Raw genomic sequence first — 23,879 nt, 5'->3', positions numbered from 1 at the left:
CAAAGATACTTACAAACCTTCCCAAACTGGAAAAAAACACAGGCTAACAGACTGCAAAGGTACCATGTATGAAATATTTGCATGTAGTGTGTGCTGTTGTAAGCTGCTTCAATTCTAGGCAGTACTGAAGAGGTGCAAAGATGACAAAACAGTGATGAAGACTGAGTTTATGTAGCTAAATCGACAATTGTAGCAGCAGAGTTGCCCCAACATAAGGAACCTGAAAGTAAAGGCTTGGAAGTGATTGCATTGAGCAGCTGTGCATAAGTGATGTGCTGTCTGGCAGGGAAACTACATTGTCCTGGAAAGAAATAACTTTAAATTAGAAACAGGTTAAACCTATCCACTTAGGACAGATTTACCTTAATTCCAAGGTAAATTGAATCATCTGTTAACAATTTTGTGTCCTTCGGGCTGATTTGGATTCCAAGGTTCTGCCGTTCGTATGCCCATTAACCTGGGATGTACAGTCAGGGAAGTAAAGGATTATTAAATGTTACATAATTGTAAGGGAAATCAGCTTATCTGATTGAAGTTGTTGTCATTCGTTTTTTTTCTCTGTGTGCCTATAAATGTAAGGCTTTATGATAAATAGCACGAGGAGTAACTTGAAATAACGTAATTGTAACTAAATATCTATGTTTATAGGTGATAGCAGAACTCCTTCAAGACCATCATCAGCTCAAAGTTGCAAAGCATCCATTTCTACCACTATCAGCATGGGTGCCAGTAGCAACAGAAACTCAAAGCTAATTGAGCCAGACACAATGAAGGTATCATGTAAGCTAGTCCCATTGAAATTATGCTGTTTTCCTCTAGGCATATATGTTATTGCATTTTAAATAAGAAACCGTTTTTCTCTGATTTTTAGCTTATGTTTTATTAACAGTTTGTCAAGGGCAGCTATAAACTACTGAGAGGTTTCTTCATACATATTATTATTAAGGTTTTTATATACTGTTGGTTTTGCTGACATCTAGTTATTGAAAATAATTTTTCAGGTGTGAAGGTTTAATAGAACAAAGTATGTTTTTTATAAATGAAACCACTGTTGGATAAAACGTTTAATGACTTTTTGAGAAATTTAAAATTTAATAATTTATTAGGTTGGTGAGAACTTTAAATGCTTAAGTAGTCTGAAAGATTGTGTATCATAAACCTTTATATGAAAGGTAATTGAAAATAAATAACAGATCTGTGAGCCTATTCGGTTTGTTGGGCATTAATTTGTAAATATATGCTGTAGCCTGAAAATATTGATTTTTAGTTAGACTAATATGTCCTATCAGTGTTTTCTTTTAAATAAATCACTCATTCAATATAAATTCCTGTGGGAGAAAGACAACAAAGTCACTTTCCTAAGTCAATATTTGTAGAGTGTTAATATTGATCTTTTTCCTTTGTTTTCCCTTTCTTGACTGAACCTTTACTAGTTTTCTTTCAACAGAAAATAATAGCTATAGAAATATAAAACATTAACTGGAAACTGCTCGGATACATTAAAAATGTGCACCTTGAGACTCCTGTATAAAAGGGAAAAAATGGTTATGACCACATAGTATAACTGCTGCTAGAAAACTGAACTGATTGTTCTCATGAGTTACATTTTTGTTTCAAATAACAACTCTGTATTTGTTATTGAACTCTGAAGTCCTTTATATCTTCGACATTGCTATACAGTGACATTTGTTCTATATTAAAATTTAAAAACATAATCTCAAAGGAATTTTTTGCAGTCTGTTTAGGTATCTGGACCTCCATGCAATTTAACCTGCAATTTCACCTTGTTCAAACATGATATATAGCATATAAAACCATCACACATTTTCCCAATTTTGGATTGTTCTTTCTTTGTACAAGCCAGTAAGAACTGACTGAAAAAAAGCAGCTGCAGATATTGATTACTATTGATTAGCATCATACAAAGACTGAAATCGATCAATAAACATGAAAAGGTGTAAGTAGAAGCACAACTTTTTTTTTTTTAACACTAACTATTAAGGGCATAATACAAACTCTGTCAAAATCAATCAATAAATACACAGTGATTCATTGGGTGCGGATCAGAGTCTAGCACCCAAAAATTCTTCTTATTTATCTTATATTCAGAAATATATTTTTTTCTGCAGTTCACCCATCTTTTTGGGACAGTAAGAAAATATTGCTATAATGAAGTTGGACCGATGCCAACTTTACATTTCTGACAGAAGAAAACAGTGGATGTCAAAATGTGGCGAATGTCTAAATTTAAAATGTTTCATAGTACAGTCTTCCATGCGTTTTCTTTTTGTCAGTGAAGTTTTGTGACATGTTCAAAGCCACGTAAGTAACTTTGGGGAGGAAAAACTAAGCAGTTACAGAAGTGCTACAGCTGTGCATGAACAGCATGCTGACCTGTTGGGCTTCAACCGTAGCTGAATCACAATTAATTAGAAGATGGCTAATGGAGATCTTAAATTTCTGCAAAATATTCTTTGTGTCGGTTTTGGTCAAGATTGAAAGTCACTAACAAAAAAAGGAAAGCAGTGTATCATGTTCTAAAATGTTCTCTCTGCATTGGGTAGCTGCTAAGGTTTCTTAACTTCACATTCTGCTCTACTGAAGTCAAAGACCTCTGTGCGCAATGGGCAGCAAAAGAAATACCTGAGAAAAGTCTTTTTCCTGAAAGAAACTGTGATATGCTCGCACTCATTGGTGAAGTAGCCTCATGCAAGGCTACTGGCAAGTCGAACTAGCAAGACTTTTTCTGTGCATATGGAACGGGTTTGTACCGTTGAACTGAAGCTCTTTGCTTTAATCATAGGAACAATTCCTCTCACAAACATTGCTTTTTATTTGGAATGATGCATGAGTGCGTGGACAGTTCCAATAATAATTTCAATTGTAATAGCAGTGGGATGCATGATTTGGGCAGTGGCCAGCACTGGCAGCCGCAGGTAATGCCTAACATTTCTTTATGATTAACATTTCTAATACAAATATTTCCCACTATGTTTTTTTGACAACTTCTGTTATGCTTTGAATTGACATACTAAAACGAAAACAGAAAATCATCTTTTAGCTTCCCAAATTTACATACGTGTTTGTAATTTGACATGAATAATTTACAGAATATAGCACCACCTTACGCTCTTTGCAAGAACAACGGTTTAGTATTTGATTCCTAAAGCATTGTCAAACTTGTGCTTACTGTTACTCACATCTTAACCTGCACATTGTTCCTTGAGGTATTTTCCCTACTTAGTCAGATTGTTTGATGTCCCTGCTGTGTAGCAATGTCTATCTAAATGCAAAGCTTCAAAAATGGTAGTCTTTCATCTGATCTAACAGCTAGAAAATGGAAGGCAAATGAACAGGATAAAGCTATTCTCCTTTCTCTATCTGTGAGATGATGGGTTGAAGACTGCTGCTATAGTGAGAAAGGGGGAATAGAACATGGTTGTTGGAGTAATTTTTGTACAGGTAAGTTGTCACAGTATCTCTTCGAATAGTTACAGCACATTTGGACTGCTGTTTAAGCTTACATTATGGTCTTTTATGTCTCAAAGAACACCCGTGTAGCTTCATTACCAGACCTTTTGACTTTAGTCTTTTCAAACTGTTATTAATTTTTCAAACATTTCTGTAGGGTATTAACTTGTTGTTAGCTCATTTATTCTCTAAGCTTATCTCAGCTGTGTCAGATTTTAAGGAAAAATCTCAATTTACTGCATACGGACTTTAGATGAAGTTAGGAGTCATGCAAGTATTGGAATAAACAGTTTACTGATAATGGAATAGTACTAGAATGATTTAACAGATTAAACTACATACTCGAGCTCTAGCACTGATTTATGTTAAGTCTAATGTTAATATCAACTCCCATTATCCACTAGTTTGGCTGAGAGAACCCTATCTGTTGCTCAGCATTTACCCCTCACCTTTAGGTCCCACTAACTTTTGTCTCTGTTCACTTCTTTGCTAATTATTCTTTGTGATTGGACACCTCTTGTTTGTCCTGTCACCAGAAGTATCCTGGAAAAAGATCAGTATAAAATTTTTAGGTGGCCTTGTTAATTAGGTCTATACCACTACATAAAAGGTGGCCAAGGATTAAGCTCTGACTCTGTGGACCAAGCTTCACGTCCACAAGGCTTAGGCCTAGCACCTTCTCAGGCAGATTGTGTACACTTTAAATGGCACTTGGCTTGCTTTTTTTCCTAGAACCCATGTGGTAGTGTTGCGGGTTTAAGAAATAATATTTTCCAGTGCCATTCATAATCTTATGTCTCTGCATCCCAACCAACAATACATGTTATGGGCTGTGGGGTAGGTCATGGCATGGAGTGTGCAAGGTTGTAAAACGTGATGGGATGATGTTGACTGTGTAGATCACAGGAAACCAAACTGAGTCCAGTTACATCCATATTTCTTTTCGAAAGTGGTTCCTGAAGTGAAAAATCCTTAGAACTGTGTATGCGTTTTCTTGAAGAGCACTAGTTGTCATCATCTGACATAGAACTATGGAATGAGCTAACAGCTGAACAGCATGGATGATAGGGTGTTGAATGCTTCACCTTGCTTCTTGCTGTCTTTTATTTCACAGTGAAGATGTAGCTGGTGAGATGAGATAATTGTTCCTCTAACAGCGTGCGGTTCCCTCTGCATCTCTGGTGTCAGAGAAGATAGGTTTCCACAAAGGCCCAACATGCGGTCTTAACTGGAAAAGATTATGAGAGATTTAGGTATTAGTTTTCATTAGGGATTGGATGTCCCACTTCATTTTAGATAGCTTAATTGATCTTTGTCTTTTTGATTGCCGTTGCTCAGAAGTATGTTTACTTTTAAAGTCTCTTAAAACTTGCTTAATAAAGTCTTAATTTCCTTTAAGAATCCTGAACCTCCAAAGAGCAGCAGAAAGTGAGTTGCAAAGTATATAGTATTTGTATGTAAAAGTACTCCATGTTGTCAGCTGTAAGCAAATATAATTAGCAGAATTTGACAGCTAGAAGTGGTATGATGCATTGTGCTACCAAAACTATTGGGGTACTGAGGATGAAATAATTGTTGCCTTTAGAACAACATCTTGGATGGGACAGGGTAGTCTTACCATATGAGTCAGTAACTGAGATTAAGATAGTTTCCGGCTATGTAAAGTGTGGTATTCTCAGTGTTTATCCACATTCACGTTTTCAGGATGATATATTTTTATTCCTTTAGTGTGAAGATTCTTTTCAGAGCTGAGTTTGTGCTATTTGGGTGAAACTTAGACTGATTCAGAGGCAGAAAATCGAGAGATAGTATTAGATTCTGCAGTCTTTCTGTGCCAACACAGGTGGTGAGTTTTCTCAAAGTACATCTCTGTCCTTTTTTAAATTAATTCATAAAAAGTTCTTAAAGCAGAAAGGAGTATAATGAAGATGAATTTGGTAATGTTTGAATGAGAAATGTTTAGTATAGAGAAGTTGATCCTGTTCCCACAGAAGTCAGTGGCAAAATTGTGGCACAGGACTGAAGGCTCTTAAATCCATGAGTCCCGGTGTAATTTATATTCTTAAGAAATTGAGAGTTCTGAATGGAGAAATCTAAATTCAGGATCAGAGCTACATACATCACCAAGCATGTTACTTGGCATTCTGGGTGTACGTACACTAGTAAAGTCCAGTTCTTGCCTGACACCTTTAGGTCATTGACTGTAAAGTACCATCAACTGAGCGTGAATGCGTTGTAATGAGAACTGATTCTTTAAGAGGAGAAATAAAATGCTGCACTCTGGTGAGGACTGCTGGCCTTAAATGGAGTTAGTAGGCAGCCTCGTTACTGAGAGTTACAAGCAGACCACCTCTATTTTTCACAAGCTCTCTTTTCAAATCTGTATTCGCTTACCTGTGACACTGAACACCAAGCAGAGGTACAGTCACTTGGAGAGAGCTCTCTGCTGAGATTACACTGAAAGATTCCTTCTGCTAGGCTCTGCTCAGAAACATTATCTTCCACTGCTAGGAAAGTCACTAGAAATAACGGACTTAATCCAGACCAGGGAAGGCAACCAAGAATGTCTTGTGTTCCTCAAGGCATACAGTATGTCTATAAGGACTTTATTTTTATTTTGCTAAATGTCTGTTCATTTCAGTGGCCAGTGAGGCCCAAACGACGATGCTAAAGAAGTATCAAATGATATTTGAAATTGAAAATTGGGACCTGTTTTTTTTTTAAAAAAATAAAAATGAAAATTTAAATTGAAGCATGTAACTGTTTTAGCATCTCAGCAAAATCATGGCTTCTCTAGAAACCATATTATTCACAAACAGCAGTTTTCAGTTTATGACTCTCCAGTAGCTTTGACAGAAGTAAAAAAGAATTGCTTAATTTGACCAGTACTTGTGTTTGTGATTTGTCTGAGCAAATAAGTCCTCATTGTTCAGCTAATCAGTTATGTTCGTTGCTTGATTGGCCTGATGGAACTAATGTAGCAAAATTCCAGCCTTTCAGTGGTAAATAACATGGAATTCACAGTTTGGTGGTAAATTACACGGAATTTCATGGATTCAGTTTGATTCTTCATGGCAATTAAATTTCATTTCAACTATTTGAGCATTGGAGTAATCTCTATGTTTTTTCAAGCATTTTCACAAGAGAAGCAATGTTACTAACTGCTCTGCAAAAACTGAGTACAAAAAGGACTATTTGAAAAAATTAATTAAAAAAGTAGAAGATCAGTGATGTATTTTGTGGTATATTTTATGCAGGATTTATTAAATAACCAAATTATTAATATTTCAGAGAAGGTGCTTTTATCTTGATCAAAGATGAAGGCAACATCTAATAATTGCTTGGTTTCCAGGAATGGCAATGTGCGCAATCCAAAGGATGCTTCTACTTAGAAGAAGATGGTGAAATCATTAGTCACAAGTATAGGTTGCACGTACCTCAAAGGTCTACAGTATGTATTACCATCAAGCCTTTAAACGTTCGTCAGGTAGAAGGTAAGTATATTTCTTTGGAGAATTTTCCTCTATAAAAAGTACTTTCTCTCCTCCTGCTGATACACCTCTCCCTTTCTCGCTCTCAATACATAGAAATGTGAAGATTTTTACTACAAAATTCGACTGTTAGCACTGTTTGCAGTATCTCCGTTTGAGGCATTGAAATACTTTGTGAAAAACAACAATGCAAAACTTAGTGAATATTGCCTGAAAATTCTTCTATTCTCCACCTCAAATACTTTTGTAAATAGTTCAAATAGGTTATGGCTTTTTGTGGCAGTATGTTTTGATTGTGAATCTTCTCTGAGGGATTTATGGCTTAGTTTGCCCATTTTCATCTTAAGAGTGAAGCCCAGCATCAGAGCTGCTTGAGAGCCTTGTGCTGCTTTTTTTCCCAACACTATTGGCTTTGTTCTCTGGTGATTTACAAAGGGTCTTTATCTAGTTGCTACATTGGAATTATTTCTTCCCCAAGTAGATTCCCTGGTCTAGTGGGAGGTGTCCCTGCCTATGGCAGGGGTTGGAACTTGATGATCTTCAAGGTCCTTTCCAACCTAAACCATTCTATGATTCTATGATTATTTGCTCTTTAATCCTGTGAAACAGGAGCCATTAGATCCCAAAGATGTTTGAGTAATCTGGACTGGCTGTTGTGCTACAGGTTGGTAACAGATTCTGATTGAGGTTGGTAATAAAAACTTCACTGCAAATAATTGACAGAAAGTAGTCATTTTCCAATTACTATCTGGCTGAAATGGGAAGTTGGTCAACAGACTTCTAATCATGAGGAAAAATGATCTGATACTAACAGATTTGAGTAACCCAAATGTGGCACATTGATGTAACACTCACGTGGCACTGTCTTAGAATTATTCTAAGGCACAGTTTGTTACAGGATTGTTCAGACATTCTTTGTAACCAAAAGAGTACTTATTTGTCTTCCCTAAAATACATTCTACTTTTGCACAATATTATTGTCCTGTATATAGAAATACCCAGTACCCAGGGGTCAGTACTGGGTCCAGTCTTGTTTAACATATTCATCGACGACCTAGATGAGGGGACAGAGTGTATCCTCAGCAAGTTTGCTGATGCCTTAAAACTGGGAGATGTGGCTGACACACCAGAAGGCTGTGCCGCCATGCAGTGAGACCCGGACAGGCTAGAATGTTTGTCAGAGAGGAACCTAATGAAGTTCAACAAGGGCAAGTGTAGGGTCCTGCACCTAGGGAGGAATAACCCCATGCACCGGTACAGGTTAGGGGCTGACCTGCTGGAAAGCAGCTCTGCAGAGAGGGACCTGGAAGTCCTGGTGGACAAGTTGACCATGAGCCAGCAATGTGCCCTTGTGGCCAAGAGGGCCAATGACATCTCGGGGTGCATTAAAAAGAGCGTGGCCAGCAGGTTGAGGGAGGTCATCCTCCCCTTCTACTCTGCCCTGGTGAGGCCACATCTGGAGCACTGGGCCCAGTTCTGGGCTTCCCAGTTCAAGAAAGACAAGGGACTACTGGAGAGAGTCCAGCGGAGGGCTATGAAGATGATCCAGGGAATGGAGCACCTCTGTTATGAGGAAATGCTGAGGGACTTGGGGCTTTTTAGTCTGGAGAAGAGAAGACTGAGAGGGGACATCATCAATCCTTATAAATATCTAAAGGGTGGGTGGCAAGAGGATGGGGCTGGACTCCTTTCAGTGGTGCCCAGCAACAGGACAAGGGACAGTGGGCATGAACTGGAACACAGGTAATTCCGTCTCAACATGAGGAAAAAATTCTTTACTTTGAGGGTGCCAGAGCACTGGAAGAGGCTGCCCAGAGAGGCTGTGGGGTCTCCTTCTCTGGAGATATTCAAAACCCGCCTGGATGTGTTCCTGTCCAACCTCTTCTAGGTGAACCTGCTTTGGCAGGGGGATTGCTGCATCCGGGTCTCACTGCATGGCGGCACTAGATGGTCTCCGAAGGTCCCTTCCAACCCCTACAATTCTGTGATTCTGTGTTTTGTTGTGAAGAGGAAGGCTGGTATGTAAGGAAAAGATTCATGTCAGCAGAGCAATTACTTTTTTATGAGAAATCAAAAATATCTTCACATTTTTAACAAAGTTGTGCAGTGTGTAGCCACTCTTTGGTATACTTGACTCCTAACTGTAGAAGAACTAAGCCCCTGCATTCATTGTTGTGCTGTAGTCTGATTAACTTGAAGACCACTTAATAGCTCATTGACTGATTCCCCTCAGGAACAGAGGAGTTACAAGAAATCAAAGAGATTCAAGTGGCATCTATTCAACATATGTAAGACCAGGCCTCCATTCCAATCCAACCCATGAAAAACAAATCATACGTGATGCCATGTAGGAGGATGTTGCTATTTAAATCTTAAAAATATCTGAAACTTATACTTCTGAGATTTACCTCTTCTGGTACCCCTGGCTTTTGCATATAATCTGGGTTTCCAGTCACAATGAGTTTAACAATATTTTTTACAGAACATCAGACAAGAATACGATATAATTTTGCTAACATCCTTAATTGCAAATATCTAGGAGCCTTAGTATAAAGAAAGGTAATAAATAATAATGTTGTTTTAATGGCAAAAAATAATGAAAATAGCTTCCTTAACTACCAAAGGTTTTAGTATTAGAACTATTATTAGTAATCATTATCTGTAAGACAATCACAAGACTCGGAACAATTTACCTGATTGGCATAAATAGGAAGGAAGTCCTGATAGCGTATAATGGATTCTTTTTTCCCGTCTTACATTAACAGGGATCAATATTATAAATACCATGGGAATATTTACTTTGGGGTTCAAAGAAAAACAATTTTGTACCATTATAAACCATTTGTGTTGGGACTGTTTTTCTTTTTAGGAAAATCTTGTCATTGGTTGTCAGTGGATACAGCTTTGTATATTCTGAAGGAAAATGAAACCCAAGAAAATCTACAGCTTGTAAGCTTTACTGAACAACAAAACAAAGAGGTTAGATATTTTTCTTATATTCCTATTTTAATTGTTGTATCTTCATCATATGCATTAATGCTGCGTGGGTGAGTTCCTGTGTGTTTGGAAGGAATTCAAACTGTACTTAACCAGACTAGAGGAGAGAAGAAACACTTGTTCTGTGCATGTTCCATTTCAAAACTGGCAGAACTTATGCAAGGTAGGATGTAAGAGTGTTCTAGTTGTGCCCTTTGGATGGGCTGAATTGCAAGCCACTTGTATACAGGTTTAATGAAATTCGGGTGAGGACCATATTGTCCTGTGGTGCGTTGGCAAGTATTGCTGAGTAGCTGGTTATCTCCACAGATGCTCTGTGGAAACTCACTTGTATTCCTGCACCTTCAAAAACATAATTTCAAAGATGAAACTTGTTAAAAATTTCCTTTAATTTTCTTTCTCCTTGCCATATATATGTTTTTGAACATCATAGTGCACAGAAAATTCTTATCCTATGGCAGAAATATGGCAGGAGAAATAGTAGCATTAAGTTACTTCCCCCTTCCAAGCTGCAGGAAACTCAGCTTGCTTCTTAAACCCTCAGTCACTTGTGACTTTCTACATAGGAAGTTTTTGTTGCCAGTTTGAACAAGGAGGAAATTAAAAGCTCAGTGGATTTTGTTGGCCCGCTTCTGGCTGCTTTTGTTTTAAAATTTAACAGTTAAGAATGTTACAAAATTGAAAAATGATAGGACTGTTATTAGACATTTCCAGTAATGGCTGTTATCCTCTTATCTCTGTTTTTCTAACTTCTATTATAACTAAGAGGTTCACTAGTTTTTTTTGTCTTTAAAATGGCATCATACAGCATCTCACTGTAGACGTGTTTTCTTTAAGGAAAGAACCTAGCATTACCAGTGTTTTCAAATAATTAATCACTTTTTATTACTAGTAATATCCATACAAGAGAGGTATCATTTGAGAAGTAACTTACAAACTTGTCCATCTTCTTTTAAGAGTAGGTGTTTGGATGGAAAGGGGAGCTTGGATCAGGAGTTTACTGGCTACTCCCATTCACAACAGGCTGTAGGTTGAAGAAGGTAAAAACACAAATTACTGGAGAAGCAAAACTCGTGTATAGAGGTGAAGATGGAGAGCTAGTTCTGACCAAAGAGTTTCGGTGAGTCATATTCCCAAATAGTCATGGTAGCTATTGTAAAAGTGTGCGCTCCAAATAACATCTAGCTTTTTAAAAACTGCATTTTACTAAAGTACTGTTTGTACAGAATATTTTCAAATAGGCTGAATCGTTATTGACAATATTATGAGACAGTAAAGGAAACAGAAGTATTTGGAAATAGTTCTGCCTTTTTCATGTTTTAGAGCTGCTTTATTGGATATATTTGAAACAATTGATTTGGATGGAAATGGCCTTCTGAGTTTGGAGGAATACAATTTCTTTGAACTGAGAACTAGTGGTGAGAAATGTGATGAGGAAGCATGGGCTGTATGTAAGGGTAAGTTCATTGTTGTGCTTGATACAACTAATTAGGGCTATCAATCTACTTGCAAGCTGTTTTCTATAGCATCCTACTATGTATGTAGTATAGAAGAACTGAGTAGTTTGTAGCCTATACCAAGAACACGTGTAGATACTGTTCTCCTTTTGTTTTTCTTTTTTCCCTTTTCGAGTCTTCTGTCCTTTGTTTTGCTTCATTCTCGTTTGTGTGTCAGACCTGAGAAAATTCCTCCCATTTCTAATTGCAAAGTATTGTAGGTGAAAGATTTTATAGCTCCCCAAAACTACAGGTTTTCTAATCATGGATCATTTGGTGAATTAAGCTGTAACAGGTATTCATTTAATCAATCTCCTTTCTGCAGGTTAAGCTGATACTGCTTTCATATCTCACAAAGCGCTGAGTGGGACATTTAATTAGTGTGTATATAGAATCACAGAATGGTTTAGGTTGGAAGGGACCTTCAATATCATCTCGTTCCAACCCCCTGCCCTGGGCAGGAACACCTCCCACCAGCCCAGGTTGCTCCAAGCCCTGTCCAACCTGGCCTTGAACACCTCCAGGGATGGGGCAGCCACAGCTTCTCGGGGCAAGTTGTTCCAGTGCCTCACCACCCTCAGAGTAAAGAATTTCTTCCTAATATCTAATCTAAATCTCCCCTCTTCCAGTTTGAAGCCATTAGCCCTTGTCCTATCACTACATGCCCTTGTAAAACATCACCTCTCCAGCTTTCTTGTAGATGCCCTTCAGATACTGGAAAGCTGCTATAAGGACTCCCCAGAGTCTTCTCCAGGCTGAGCAGCCCCAACAATACAATGCTTTAAAAATGGCATCTAGAGCTTTTGATGATTGTTTAGAAAATTATACATTAGAAAATGCCTATTGCAACTATATTTTTTATTCAGATATAAGCAGTTTTTCATTAAAAATCTGTCTTTTGAAGGTTCATATATGGTGTGTCAGTTTGTCCACATTTTACTAATGACAGTGTGAGATTCTGAGACTTCCGTGAGTGAGTTGAGGCAGCTGACAGACAGTTAAGACTCTTCCAGCTGTACTTTTGTTTTCTGTCTGCTGATACATCTCATCAATGTTACTGGACGTTTTGCCAGCTTGCAGGAGCAGTGTTAGGCCACAAATGTCAATTTTGAAGAAAAAAGGAATTCTGCAGCATTGCTTTAAGCTTGCAAAGGCCTTGAGAATGCACATATTTACCTCATAACAGGGCTAGGAGAATACAACCACCAGTGACCGTAGGCTGCCCTAATAGTACAGTGCATGAAAGCAGTGGTTTCAAAGCATGGGAAGTTTAGCTGCAGTGAGTAGACAAACTGGAAATGTAGAAGCCATTGTATGAAAATTAGAAGTTTCTGTAAGAAATGTAGTTTTTCTGCAACTTATGTCTGAAATGCCAGTATGGCATGTCATTATATACCGGCCCATGTCGTGTTTGATGTCATGTCGTTGTCTGTGGTAGGCTATGACACATTACTTAATTTGGGTTAAAATAATTAAAAACTGGCAAGTTCTGCTAACTATTTCTCCCCAAAACACTCCAAGATATTAGATTTTTTCCAAAATGATGGAAAGCTCATACAAAAATACTTTTCTGTAAATGAGTTTCTTATCTCTTTCATCCCTGTACATGCTTTTCCACACTTGATGACTTTGTCCGTGTTATGCCTCTGTGTGCTGGTCTCAACATGAGTAGGAGGGGTGTATGTGTGTGGGAAGTGTATAAGAGAGGAAAGAAGAGAATATGGTGAATGTTTTACCAGGTCATTAATCAGTTGAAGGGTTCAGACGAATATCATAAATCTTGACACCAAAGTTCAAGCCATTTATTAGAGCATCTGTACCCTTAGATAGATTTATTAAATTGGTAATGCCTTTTTAATAATATATAGTAAAGATTTAGCATTGTTATGAAGATGAGAAAACCATTTTTAAAAATCTCTGACACAAGGACATTTCAATTATGTGTTTGCTGACATTAGAGTGGTCAATCTATGATATTCTATCAAGAGAAGGGTGTTAGGATTACTGGCATTATATTGCTTTTTAGGAACTAAGTAAATCATTTCTATATCAAGGACCTCAAGCACTAAGGGTGCTGGCCCCAGCAGACTTTAATTTCCCATTCCTAGTATACCCCATACTGTCAATCTCAACCACAACAAATACTGCTAGCAAAATGAAAAAAAGAATCTATATGAACTCTTTCCGTTTTGAAATCTCACTCTCTTTTGCTTTGTACAAGGGACCAGCTGTTTCTAGTCGTTACCTAAAATCCACAAGGAAGCTATGCAAAGAGCACATATCTGGTCAAGGACATTCCCAAATAATACTGGAGAGCCTGAAGCTGCAGGATGACTCCATTTTTTTTTTCTTTTTTAAACCTCGTTAACACAAGTGGGAGTTTGGCTTTGGAAAGATAAAGGATGTTTGTAGAGAGAACAGACATTTAAGTGCTACCTTATATTTCTTTTTAAACAGAGAATTTTGATATGAAGAAGAATGAACTAACAAGACAAGGATTTATGGATTTGAATCTCATGGAAGCCAATGACCGTGAAGGGGATCCTAGTGACCTTTGGGTCACTTTACTGTCTCTGGGTTACAATAAAGCATTAGAAATGACAGAGGTATGATAGCAAAAATAACTGTTTCACATACAACTTGCTGCACATGTTTACCTGCAGTAGTGTTTCTGTCTGTCATAAATTGATTTCAGTAGGTCAGTGATCCAGTCCAAACACTGTTAATACAGGGTTTACACTATGACTTTCAGTCATTATGGTATCCTGTTTCTTAGGATAACACTGACATTGAAAGAGGAAATTTGCCTTTTGCTGTAGAGAAAGACAGGATTTTGTGGGGTTGTGGAGGAAGGAATCTTGGGTTATACCTGTTGAAAGGATTCACACACCTTGCTGGTGGGAAGCGGTAAGAGGACAGTGATGGTGAACGGTGACCTGTCAGCAAACCTAAAAAATGCAGGACTTGCTCTACTTAAAAAAGTCACTTTCCTGGTCCAAGCTGCAACAGAAGTGGATAAGGAAAAGATAACTTTTTTTTTTTCCACATGATTCAGAATTCTTAATTTTCAGACACAGCTATTTCTCTTCCTCTTGCCTTTCACAACAGTGTCTGAAGGTGTTCAACATAAAATTTTAATGAAAGAGCTGCTGGTGGTACACTGTTTACTTTACAGAACCAGGGATTATTTCTCTAATGTTTCTGTGTGCTTACAGATTATTTTTTTTTTCCCCCCAAAACAGTATCAGTGTTGGTGTTAAATAGTTCTCACTAAAGAAAGAGGATATCCTTAATAAAGACAAAAGAAAATATGAAAAATTAAAGAAAACATTAAATATGCGGATAATTTCATCATTTAACTTTCCTTCCCAAGAAAAGCTGATTATTTTTTTTCTTTTTTTTAATCATAGTCTGATTATTTCTTTAACTTTTGTTAAACTAAATCAGGTCAGTTTAGTCGCCATATAAAAATACATGTGTGTGAAACATATATCTAGAACCAAAAATACTCAGTATGGTAGAGAGACTTCAGTTCTCTCATTGAAAATATTGAGATCATGGTGAATTATTTCTTAATGGGTAGCACTTTCTCCGTTTTGTGGGAGTATAGTTAGCAGAGCAACTACAAAACTGCCTTTCTGCATTTCAGACGTAAGAGGGAGCTATTCTCTAAGAAAGAAGATTTTGGGGAGGTTTTTACCAAGTTAGAAATTTCTTACAGGTATTTTGTGCCTTATACTAGCTGTAGTTTATGGCTATAACCTTTGCTTTCTGAAGGACATCGTAGCTCTCTGAATGCGTTAGTCCTTCATCTGAAAGTGTGTATCTACTTAACTTGTGCCTATAACTTAACCCTTTCATTCCTCAATTTCAGATGATTTAAGAGACTGATATTTCAGGACCACTGAGCCTCTAACAAATTAAAGACAGAACTGAGAAATCCTAGTGGATTCCAATAGCCATTTGAAAGAAACCAAGATGCTGTTACTGAGTCGAAGAAAATGCAAATTCCTGATTGTTACTTGTACTAATCTTAGCCAAGATACTGTAAAAGCAGAGTGCTTAATGCAACATTGCAGATATTTTAAATCTGTATGAAGTGGCACAAATAGCAAAAGTGTGACAGGTAAAGGAGAGAGGTTTGTTTCAGGCACTGAAATATATTAATACTTCATCATAATTCCGGTATATTTTGCTATCCAAGGAAGGGTTTGCTATGTTGGAGCCAAATGTGCCAAACGGCATATCGACTGTACTGTGACTGCCATGAAAAAACGTTCATTTGTCCTGAGCTTTTATTTGGTTTAAGATTGCCACAGCTCTCAGGTTTTGAATATTTAACATTCAGTGGCATTCTTGTATTTGGATAATCCTACTTCTGAGCATACATGAAAATACTTTAGGAGCCATGGATGAAAATCTGAGGGGAAAAACTACAGATAAAGTGATGATCAAACTCATTTTCTCCATTGCAGGCATGCCCCTTTGTCATTGACATCTATGCAGAAAAATGCAAACCCAGAATTAAAGCCATATATCTAGAGGCAGGCAGCTGGCAACTCAACAGGGCTATCTGCAAGTCTGTTGTTAATAAAGGAGAGGCCAAAGTAATGGATGGCTGTGAAAACATAATCATCTATACCTACAAAGCGAGCAGGAGAATCACTTCTGTTATTGAAAATAAGGTATGGCATGAGACTTCCATAAGGGACTTTATGTTAATGTCTATTATTATTGTTGTTCTTCCCTCCTTGCGTCATTTTTGAGAATTATATTTTCTGATATCAAGTTTCTGTATCTAGTTCATTGAAAAAATAAAGTGCCTTATGCAAAGCTCTTTTTGATATATGACTTAGACTTCAAAAGAGTCTGGATCAGTGTTCTTGGAAGGGGCAGCTTATTATAACGAGGCAAGCAGTTTGTACTGTGACAGAATCTAAATATTTGCTTGTGTTCATGGTCCAATTTTTCAATATTTTGATAATTATTGCAGACATAATATGTTCATAATACCAGAAAACAAATACTAAGAATGGGCAATACAATTACAGAAGGAGCAAGGACTACAGCATTTGCACTATTTAATATTTTCAGTATGTATAAGAGAGTAAAAGAGCAGTGACTTGCATTGATTTTGTTTTTATAAGTGCATTATGGATGACTTGTTAACTGGCTAGTCTTACAGGTCTACTTAATTACTAATCCAAGCTAAGAATTGTAAATCCAAGCAAAAGCGGTTGGTGAGAAGCAGAGATTTTAAACCTTTTTGCGTAGATCTTAATGAATGTGCTCATCATTCTCAGGTTCATTTATATCAGGAACCGTGAGGAATTGAATTCAGTGCAGTAAGATGCTAACCTTAAGATTCTTTAAATCTTAAAAGATCAGAGCAAGAAGTATATTTTTAAATGGACAAACATGCAAAAGGGGGTGGGTTGGTAGACTAATATTAGGCCTGAATGCTGAGGCTCCTTGGAAGTACGGGTTTAGATCTGCACTTCGCCCTTTAGGATGGATATACTGGAGTTATTTATATGTTTGGGGATATGTCAGAGAAGGAGATGAGATCTGTACTGAGGCAACTGGATGCTATCTGATTAAAATCACTGACCACTGCCATTTATACCATTTAGGTTTTATAAATACCACTGTTCTGCGTTGAAGCAAATAGGTGCACTTCCCTGAAAATCTCATTAAAATCTGTAGACTGGAGGGTTTTTTGTATTGTAAATGTCTGGAAAGAAATAATAAAAAGGCAGTTTTATGCATCTGTCGTCTTCTAAGCTTCCCGCAGTGCAAGCAGTCTGATTATATCTTCAGTTATTGTACTGATGATTTCAATGAAAATAATTGTTTCTCTGTTATTTCTGTAATTAAATGAAGGAAATATGCTAGTTCCTGAGGGATTCTGTTTTAGTCTTGCATATGTATTTAATCAGTGGGGAGAGAAAGGTGCTTGTCTTCTAACCCTCCCTAGTCAGGGTGTGAGTTGGGGGAGATTAAAAGATTTTGCAGACAGAGCCTCCAATTTAGAGAGTAAGCAGTACCAAATCTATTGTCTGCCTGTTTGGGTGCCAAAAGAAATCATTAATGAGTCATTTACTATCATCCAAAGCACAAACCTACTATACCTTCCGTACTAGGTGAATATCTGTGACCCTGTTCCTGTTGCCATAAGTATCTTCCTGTACAGATAATTCTTTTGTTTGCATTTAACTCACTGTCCTGTAGAAATGAGGATTTCACCAACGTGATGCCAGAGCAGCTAGAGCAAAGTAATAAGCAGAGTACCACTAGATTGTGTTTACATTTCTGCAATGTTACCATATCTCAAGAATTACTGTATTTACACTTTGCTGTCTTCAAACCCTTCCCTTTGTATTGAGAACACCAAAGATAGCTCCTTTTTTTTTTTTTTTTTTTTTTAAGTCATTCCTTGCTGGTCTAATAGTAGCTTCTTTGCTGCATGAGGCTGATTTGTGTAAAGTAACTGTGTTTCTATGCCCTTTCTCAATAGAGAGAGATTGTTGGATAGCATTGTCTAAGCATCAAACATTTCCCAGCGGCTCTGTCAAATTGAGATTTATGTAGACAAGTGAATGGTGGGGTTTAGTAGCATGTCCTTAGGTCTTCTGTCTGAATATTGCCTGGGATAAACTGGTGGCTAAAGAATTTTCTGTTACCCAAGCTTCCAAGCGTTCAGTTTTATATATTGGATCCTTCTGGAATAGCTTTAGCAAGAGCATGTATTCTTTAAGTGACTATGCTTACATTAATTTCATAGAATCATAGAATGTTTGGAGTTGGAAGGGACCTTGAAGATCATCTAGTTCCAACCCCCCTGCCCTGGGCAGGGACACCTCCCACCAGCCCAGGTTGCTCCAAGCCCCATCCAGCCTGGCCTTGAACACCTCCAGGGATGGGGCAGCCACAGCTTCTCGGGGCAACCAGCCCCAGGGGCTCACCACCCACACAGGAGAGAATTTCTTCCTAATATCTAATCTAAATCTCCCCTCTTTCAGTTTAAAACCATTCCCCCTTGTCCTATCACTCTACTCCCTGATAAAGAGTCCCTCTCCATCTTACCTGTAGGCCTCCGTTAGACACTGGAAGGCCACTATAAGGTCTCCCCACAGCCTTCTCTTCTCCAGGCTGAAAACCCCCAACTCTCTCAGCCTCTCCTCATAAGAGAGGTGCGCCATCCCTCTGATCATCTTTGTGGCCCTCCTCTGGACTTGCTCCAACAGGTCCATCTCATTCTTATGTTGGGGGCCCCAGAGCTGAGGCAGTACTCCGGGGGGGGGGGTCTCATGAGAACAGAATAGAGGGGCAGAATCACCACCCTCACCCTGCTGGCCATGCTTCTTTTGATGCAGCACAGGATGCAGTTGGCTTTCTGGGCTGCCAGCACACATTGCTGGATCATGTTGAGCTTCTCACCAACCAACAGGGTTGCTCAGGGCTGCTCTCAATACATTCTCTGCCCAGCCTGTATTTATGCTTGGGATTGCCCCAACCCAGGTGCAGGACCTTGCACTTGGCCTTGTTGAACTTCATGAGGTTTGCACGGCCTCACCTCTCCAGGTCCCTCAGGATGGCATTCCTCCCCTCCAGCGTGTCAACCACACCACACAGCTTGGTGTCGTCGGCGAACTTGCTGAGGGTGCACTCATTCCCGCTGTCCATGTCGCCAACAAAGATGTTAAACAGCGCCGGTGTCAGTACTGACCCCTGAGGAACACCACTCATCACTGGTTGCCACTTGGACACAAAGCCATTGACCACATCCATCCAATTCCTTATCGACTGAGTGGTCCATTCATCAAATCCATATCTCTCCAATTTAGAGGCAAGGATGTCGTGCAGGACAGTGCACGACTTGTGCTTTGCACAAGTCCAGGTAGATGATCTCAGTTGCTCTTTCCTTATCCACCAACACCGTAAACCCGTTGTAGAAGGCCACCAAATTTGTCAGGCATGATTTGCCTTTAGTGAAGCCATCTTGTCTTTCACCAATCACCTCCTTATTTTCCATGTGCCTTAGTACAGTTTCCAGGAGGATCTGCTCCATGATCTTGCCAGGCACAGAGGTGAGACTGACTGATGGCCAATTTTGTCAAATAATTTTTAAACTGTCTATTAATGAAGTCTTCAGAAATGGCCTGTAGGGGATGTTGCAAACACAAATTGGGCAAGTATCCAGTGATACTTCTCCAGATCACTGTCCTCGCCTCTAGTGATTTGCAGTTCAAGGACTGCTTGAAACAGAAATATTTACTTTGTACTTAAAGTCTAGTATGAATTTGTCCAGTCACCTCTTGCAACTATGTAAATTTTTAGAATCTGTAACATTCTGTGGCAAATAATTTTCTCACTAAATGGTGTTCCCAAGTTGTGTCTTTGTAAATGCTTAAGTTATTTTGACAAGTCTTAAATTACTTTTGGTAATGGAACTGGGCTCTGAAGATGTTAAGGTACACTTGAAACTGTTACTCTTCAAAGAGAATAGACATCAGCATCTGTAAAGCGTTTCTATCCTATAAAATAGCAAGATCAGAGGAAGTAAGAGGAATGTGGAATTGTTACATGAAGAGCAGTCACTTAACCATTTAGAATAACAGTGTTCCTTCATGTCTTTTCACTTGCAGTCTGACAACAAAGTGATTATTCATGTCAACAATGAGCAGAGTAAGAACTGCCTGAGTAATAGGGGACTTGCTGTTTTTGCAGTAGAAGTGGCACCAAAGTCCATGATGGTAAGATTTTTATAGCTTAGCCAACTTAAAATCTAAGCAAAAAGGAAAACAATCACGTGACATCTGTATAGTTTCCTTTTGCAGGTCTTTTATCATGGTAATGAGCATGTGGATAGTGGCATCTTCATCACCAGTACAGATCAGATATAGTTCTTGATACTTCAAAGCTGAACATGTTCTTGATGTATCCGTGTTTCCCTGTGCTGATTGCTATAAAAGTCCTTAGCTGTTCATTTTTCATGTAAAAAAAAATGTAGCTGTTTACATTTTTTTCATGTGTACCTGTTTGTTGTCCTTTCAATACTTGTACCGTTTACTAAAATTTTTTTAATATTCTTTTTCTAAAGCTGTATTTCTTTTTTTTTTTACTCAGCAATTTTTAATCAGATATAGTGATGTCTGTGAGAAACAGACCAAGCATGTGCTAGTCAGAAACAAAAATATATGTATTGCACTCCTTACACACAGTGTGATTTGCAGATGGCTATTTTTTTTTTTCTTTTTTCAAGTTGACTTATGGATCATGTTTAGCCACAAAGCAATTTGATCTGCTGATCCCTATTCCAAAGCTGGGCAGGCTTTAGTGAAAATTCTAAATGAGGGTCCTAAGGGATAAAATGAGATTGAAAATGCATTACAAATGCTGACAATATTTTTCTTCATTCATTTATGAAGAAAATGCAGTTTTTATTATTCTAAAAGTGGGGTGTCTTTCTTTCAAAGAGGCATCCAAAGTATTTTATATTTCATGGCTTTCCAGCATGGATGCATTCAAACCCATTGTAAACAGACACAGTCCCATGACACAGGCAGGGTTGGGGTCTGTTTTAATAGTGCTGCTGACATTTTAAATATCTATAGCCAGATCCTGTAAGGCATTTTATTAATTTTAATTTTGGCTTCATTCAGTATAAGTTGTAGGCTCAGTGTCCCTATTGATATTTTGCTGTCATGCAATTAAATTTGATAGTAAGTTTTTTGATTACCAGCTGTCATTATAGATGATGAATGTCCATCATTTAATGAAGCAGTTGATTTTGCTTACGTAGTACTTCAGGTAACATACACACAGTTGTCCAATAAACAACTACTTCACCTCTATTTTCTCTCTCGTATACAGGTTTCTCAGCATGTGATGCCGCTGAACGAGCAGGAAGAATGGCTTTATAATTGTGTGCATTCCCTCCTACGTTAAACATTCTGGTTAGAGACATTTCTTGGTAGCCTTCAGACTAAACCAGGATTATTTTTTTTTTTTTGGTAGTTTGTAGGCAATTTCTAGTCTTGCCTTTTTCAAAAAGTTGGCATACATTTATGTTTCCCAGAGTTTGATTTGTTAAAGGCAGTGAATCACATAAGTACTTATCTCTGGTATCACACTTCTGTTAATGGCTTTTAAGAAACATACAGTGAAAGCACAGGAATGGACTAACTGTAAGTATGTAATACCCTCTGGCAGAGTATTCATCATACACTGTCTGACAAAATGTTTTGGCATGAAAACATTGAGACACGATAAAAATGAGTACTGTTCAGTAACATAGCTGACAGTTGTAATTGTGTTTTATAGAGGCTAGTTTCCCTAGATATGCTCTTGTTTTCTGTAACATGTAATGTAGTTCCATCACATGCTGGAACTGTTTCACTGAGGAGGAACTTGCTTTATTAAATTGGTCTGATGTGTTCCTAATTAAATGCTATTGTGGTTTTGACATGAGAAGTAGAAAGAGGTAGGGTTCATGATTCTTTTTATTGCCACCTGATAAAGGATTTCGTTCATTCCGGTTTTTTATTTACTTTTTTGTTGTTTGATAATACTCATCTTGCACTTGTTCTGAATAACTACTGACTTTTTGTACTCTTATGTATAAAATAAAGTCTGCCTTTTCATATGTGATAAGGAAGTAACATTATTTGAGGAAAATGAAGTTTTTGTCTTAAGCTCTTGACTGTTAACAGCAATTAATTATTTACAGGGTAGCTGAAATAAGGAGAATGAAGTCCGCCAAGTTTAAGCTGCAATAGCAACGAAACCCAACTTTGAGGTACTAAAACTATTCAGCTTATTATGTTTTTCTAGTTCCTCTAAATATCTGTTAACGTGGGGGGAAAAAATTGATGACCCTGGCCACTGGATGCTTAAAAAGTGTCTGAGTTTAAAATAGACTTTAAATATATGTGACCTCATCTGCAAGGGCAGCAAGTCGTTTTGAAAAGCTATATTTATCTGCCAGCAACTCCTGCGCTCTGCTTCACTCTGCTGTAATCGTACCCCGGGCCAGTAAATGTCAGTTACTAAATGAGAGCTCTGCTAGAGGCCGGCAGTGATTACACGCTTGGGCAATTGGTGCTTGGGCAGGTTTACTGGTGATCGTTTAGGTTTTCTTTTTTTTTTCCTTAGCAGGTACAGCAGATATCACTTTCATTTTCAGAATTGTCTAAAAGAAGTAGAAGTTGTATAAAGAGGCCCCACAAATATTTGGTGGCAAACAAGACTGAGTTCTGTAAACGCTGCCTGGGGCAAGTTGTGGATGTGTCAGAAGTTCCTACCTACATCTGGATGGAGGTGCTGGGAAATCACAGACACTGTGCACAGCAGGCAGTAAAAGCGAGCACTCCATCATTTGCATTTCTTTTGTTTATAAAATCAGTCTTGTTAGATGTGGCAGGAATCCGTATGCTATTCTTTCTGCATATTATGAAAGGAATGGTTAAATCATTCTTAGTTGAGAAATCATTGCATGTGAAAAGGCTGAGTTTCGCTGCAGGTAGGGTCTGGTTAAACGTGACACAGCAATGCAGAGTAGAACCTTTCTCCTTTTCTGATCCACTTGCTGCTAGGAAGAGTTTCATGGTCTAACCTTTTCAGTGGGAACATGGGCTAGTTCTCCAGGGTAGGTTCTACCTTTCCTGCCCAGGAGGAGATGAGAATAGAGATCTTGGCCCTATCTACAGAGTCTTTACTGTTTTTTTTCTAAGTCCAGGTACCACCAAGGTAGAAAAACATTCTAGCATCTCTTTTTAAGGCTGAACACAGGTACTAGTCTCTCTTCTTCTCATGGGAGACATTTGGGAGAAGCATCTGTAACAGCTGTAATTCAAATTTCTGGAATCATAGAATGGTTAGAATTGGAAGGGACCTTAAAGATCATCCCGTGCCACCCCCTGCCCTGGGTATGGACACTTCCCACCAGCCCAGGTTGCTCCAAGCCCCGTCCAACCTGGTCTTGAACACCTCCAGGGATGGGGCAGCCACAGCTTCTCGGGGCAACCTGCCCCAGGGGCTCACCACCCGCACAGGAGAGAATTTCTTCCTAATAATTAATCTGAACCTACTCTCTTCCAGTTTGAAGCCATTACCCCTCGTCCTATTACTACATTGCCATAGTAAAAATGTTATCTTTCTTTTGGCAACTAGAGCTTTAATAACAAAATGCAGCTTTTCGTGTCTTCGCTCAGGCTGGCCTGCCCTGACGGCCCTTCTGGGGCCGTCGAGGTGCCGGGGCCTGTGGTGACATCCCGCTGGGGTGGCCTTGGGGACACGGGGTCCGGCCGGGCCGTGGAGGTGCTCGGTGGGGTGCGGACCCCGGGGGGGACACAGCACCTCAATCTTCCTCTCCCCGCGCAGTTCCCGGCAGCGCGGTGCCGACCTCCTCCCGGGGGCCGAG

The 23,879-nt window shown here is 38.6% G+C and overlaps 1 protein-coding gene across 1 annotated transcript in view; it reads left to right on the top strand.

Moving 5' to 3' along the window:
- Window positions 1-21,406, top strand: part of EFCAB7 (EF-hand calcium binding domain 7) — a 29,945-nt gene extending 8,539 nt beyond the window's left edge. The window contains exons 5-13 of the mRNA XM_009883974.1: window positions 649-773; window positions 6,824-6,965; window positions 9,832-9,941; window positions 10,922-11,079; window positions 11,283-11,416; window positions 13,913-14,061; window positions 15,931-16,140; window positions 20,104-20,211; window positions 21,332-21,406. Of these exons, the coding sequence (XP_009882276.1) occupies window positions 649-773; window positions 6,824-6,965; window positions 9,832-9,941; window positions 10,922-11,079; window positions 11,283-11,416; window positions 13,913-14,061; window positions 15,931-16,140; window positions 20,104-20,211; window positions 21,332-21,406 (1,211 nt within the window). The remainder of the gene's footprint in view (window positions 1-648; window positions 774-6,823; window positions 6,966-9,831; window positions 9,942-10,921; window positions 11,080-11,282; window positions 11,417-13,912; window positions 14,062-15,930; window positions 16,141-20,103; window positions 20,212-21,331) is intronic.
- The last annotated feature ends 2,473 nt before the right edge of the window (window positions 21,407-23,879 follow it).

The sequence above is a fragment of the Charadrius vociferus genome, unplaced genomic scaffold (genome assembly GCF_000708025.1).
Source record: "Charadrius vociferus isolate BGI_N301 unplaced genomic scaffold, ASM70802v2 scaffold423, whole genome shotgun sequence".
In the NCBI taxonomy this organism is placed as follows: Eukaryota; Metazoa; Chordata; class Aves; order Charadriiformes; family Charadriidae; genus Charadrius; species Charadrius vociferus.
This window is presented reverse-complemented; position numbering and strand designations above follow the sequence as displayed.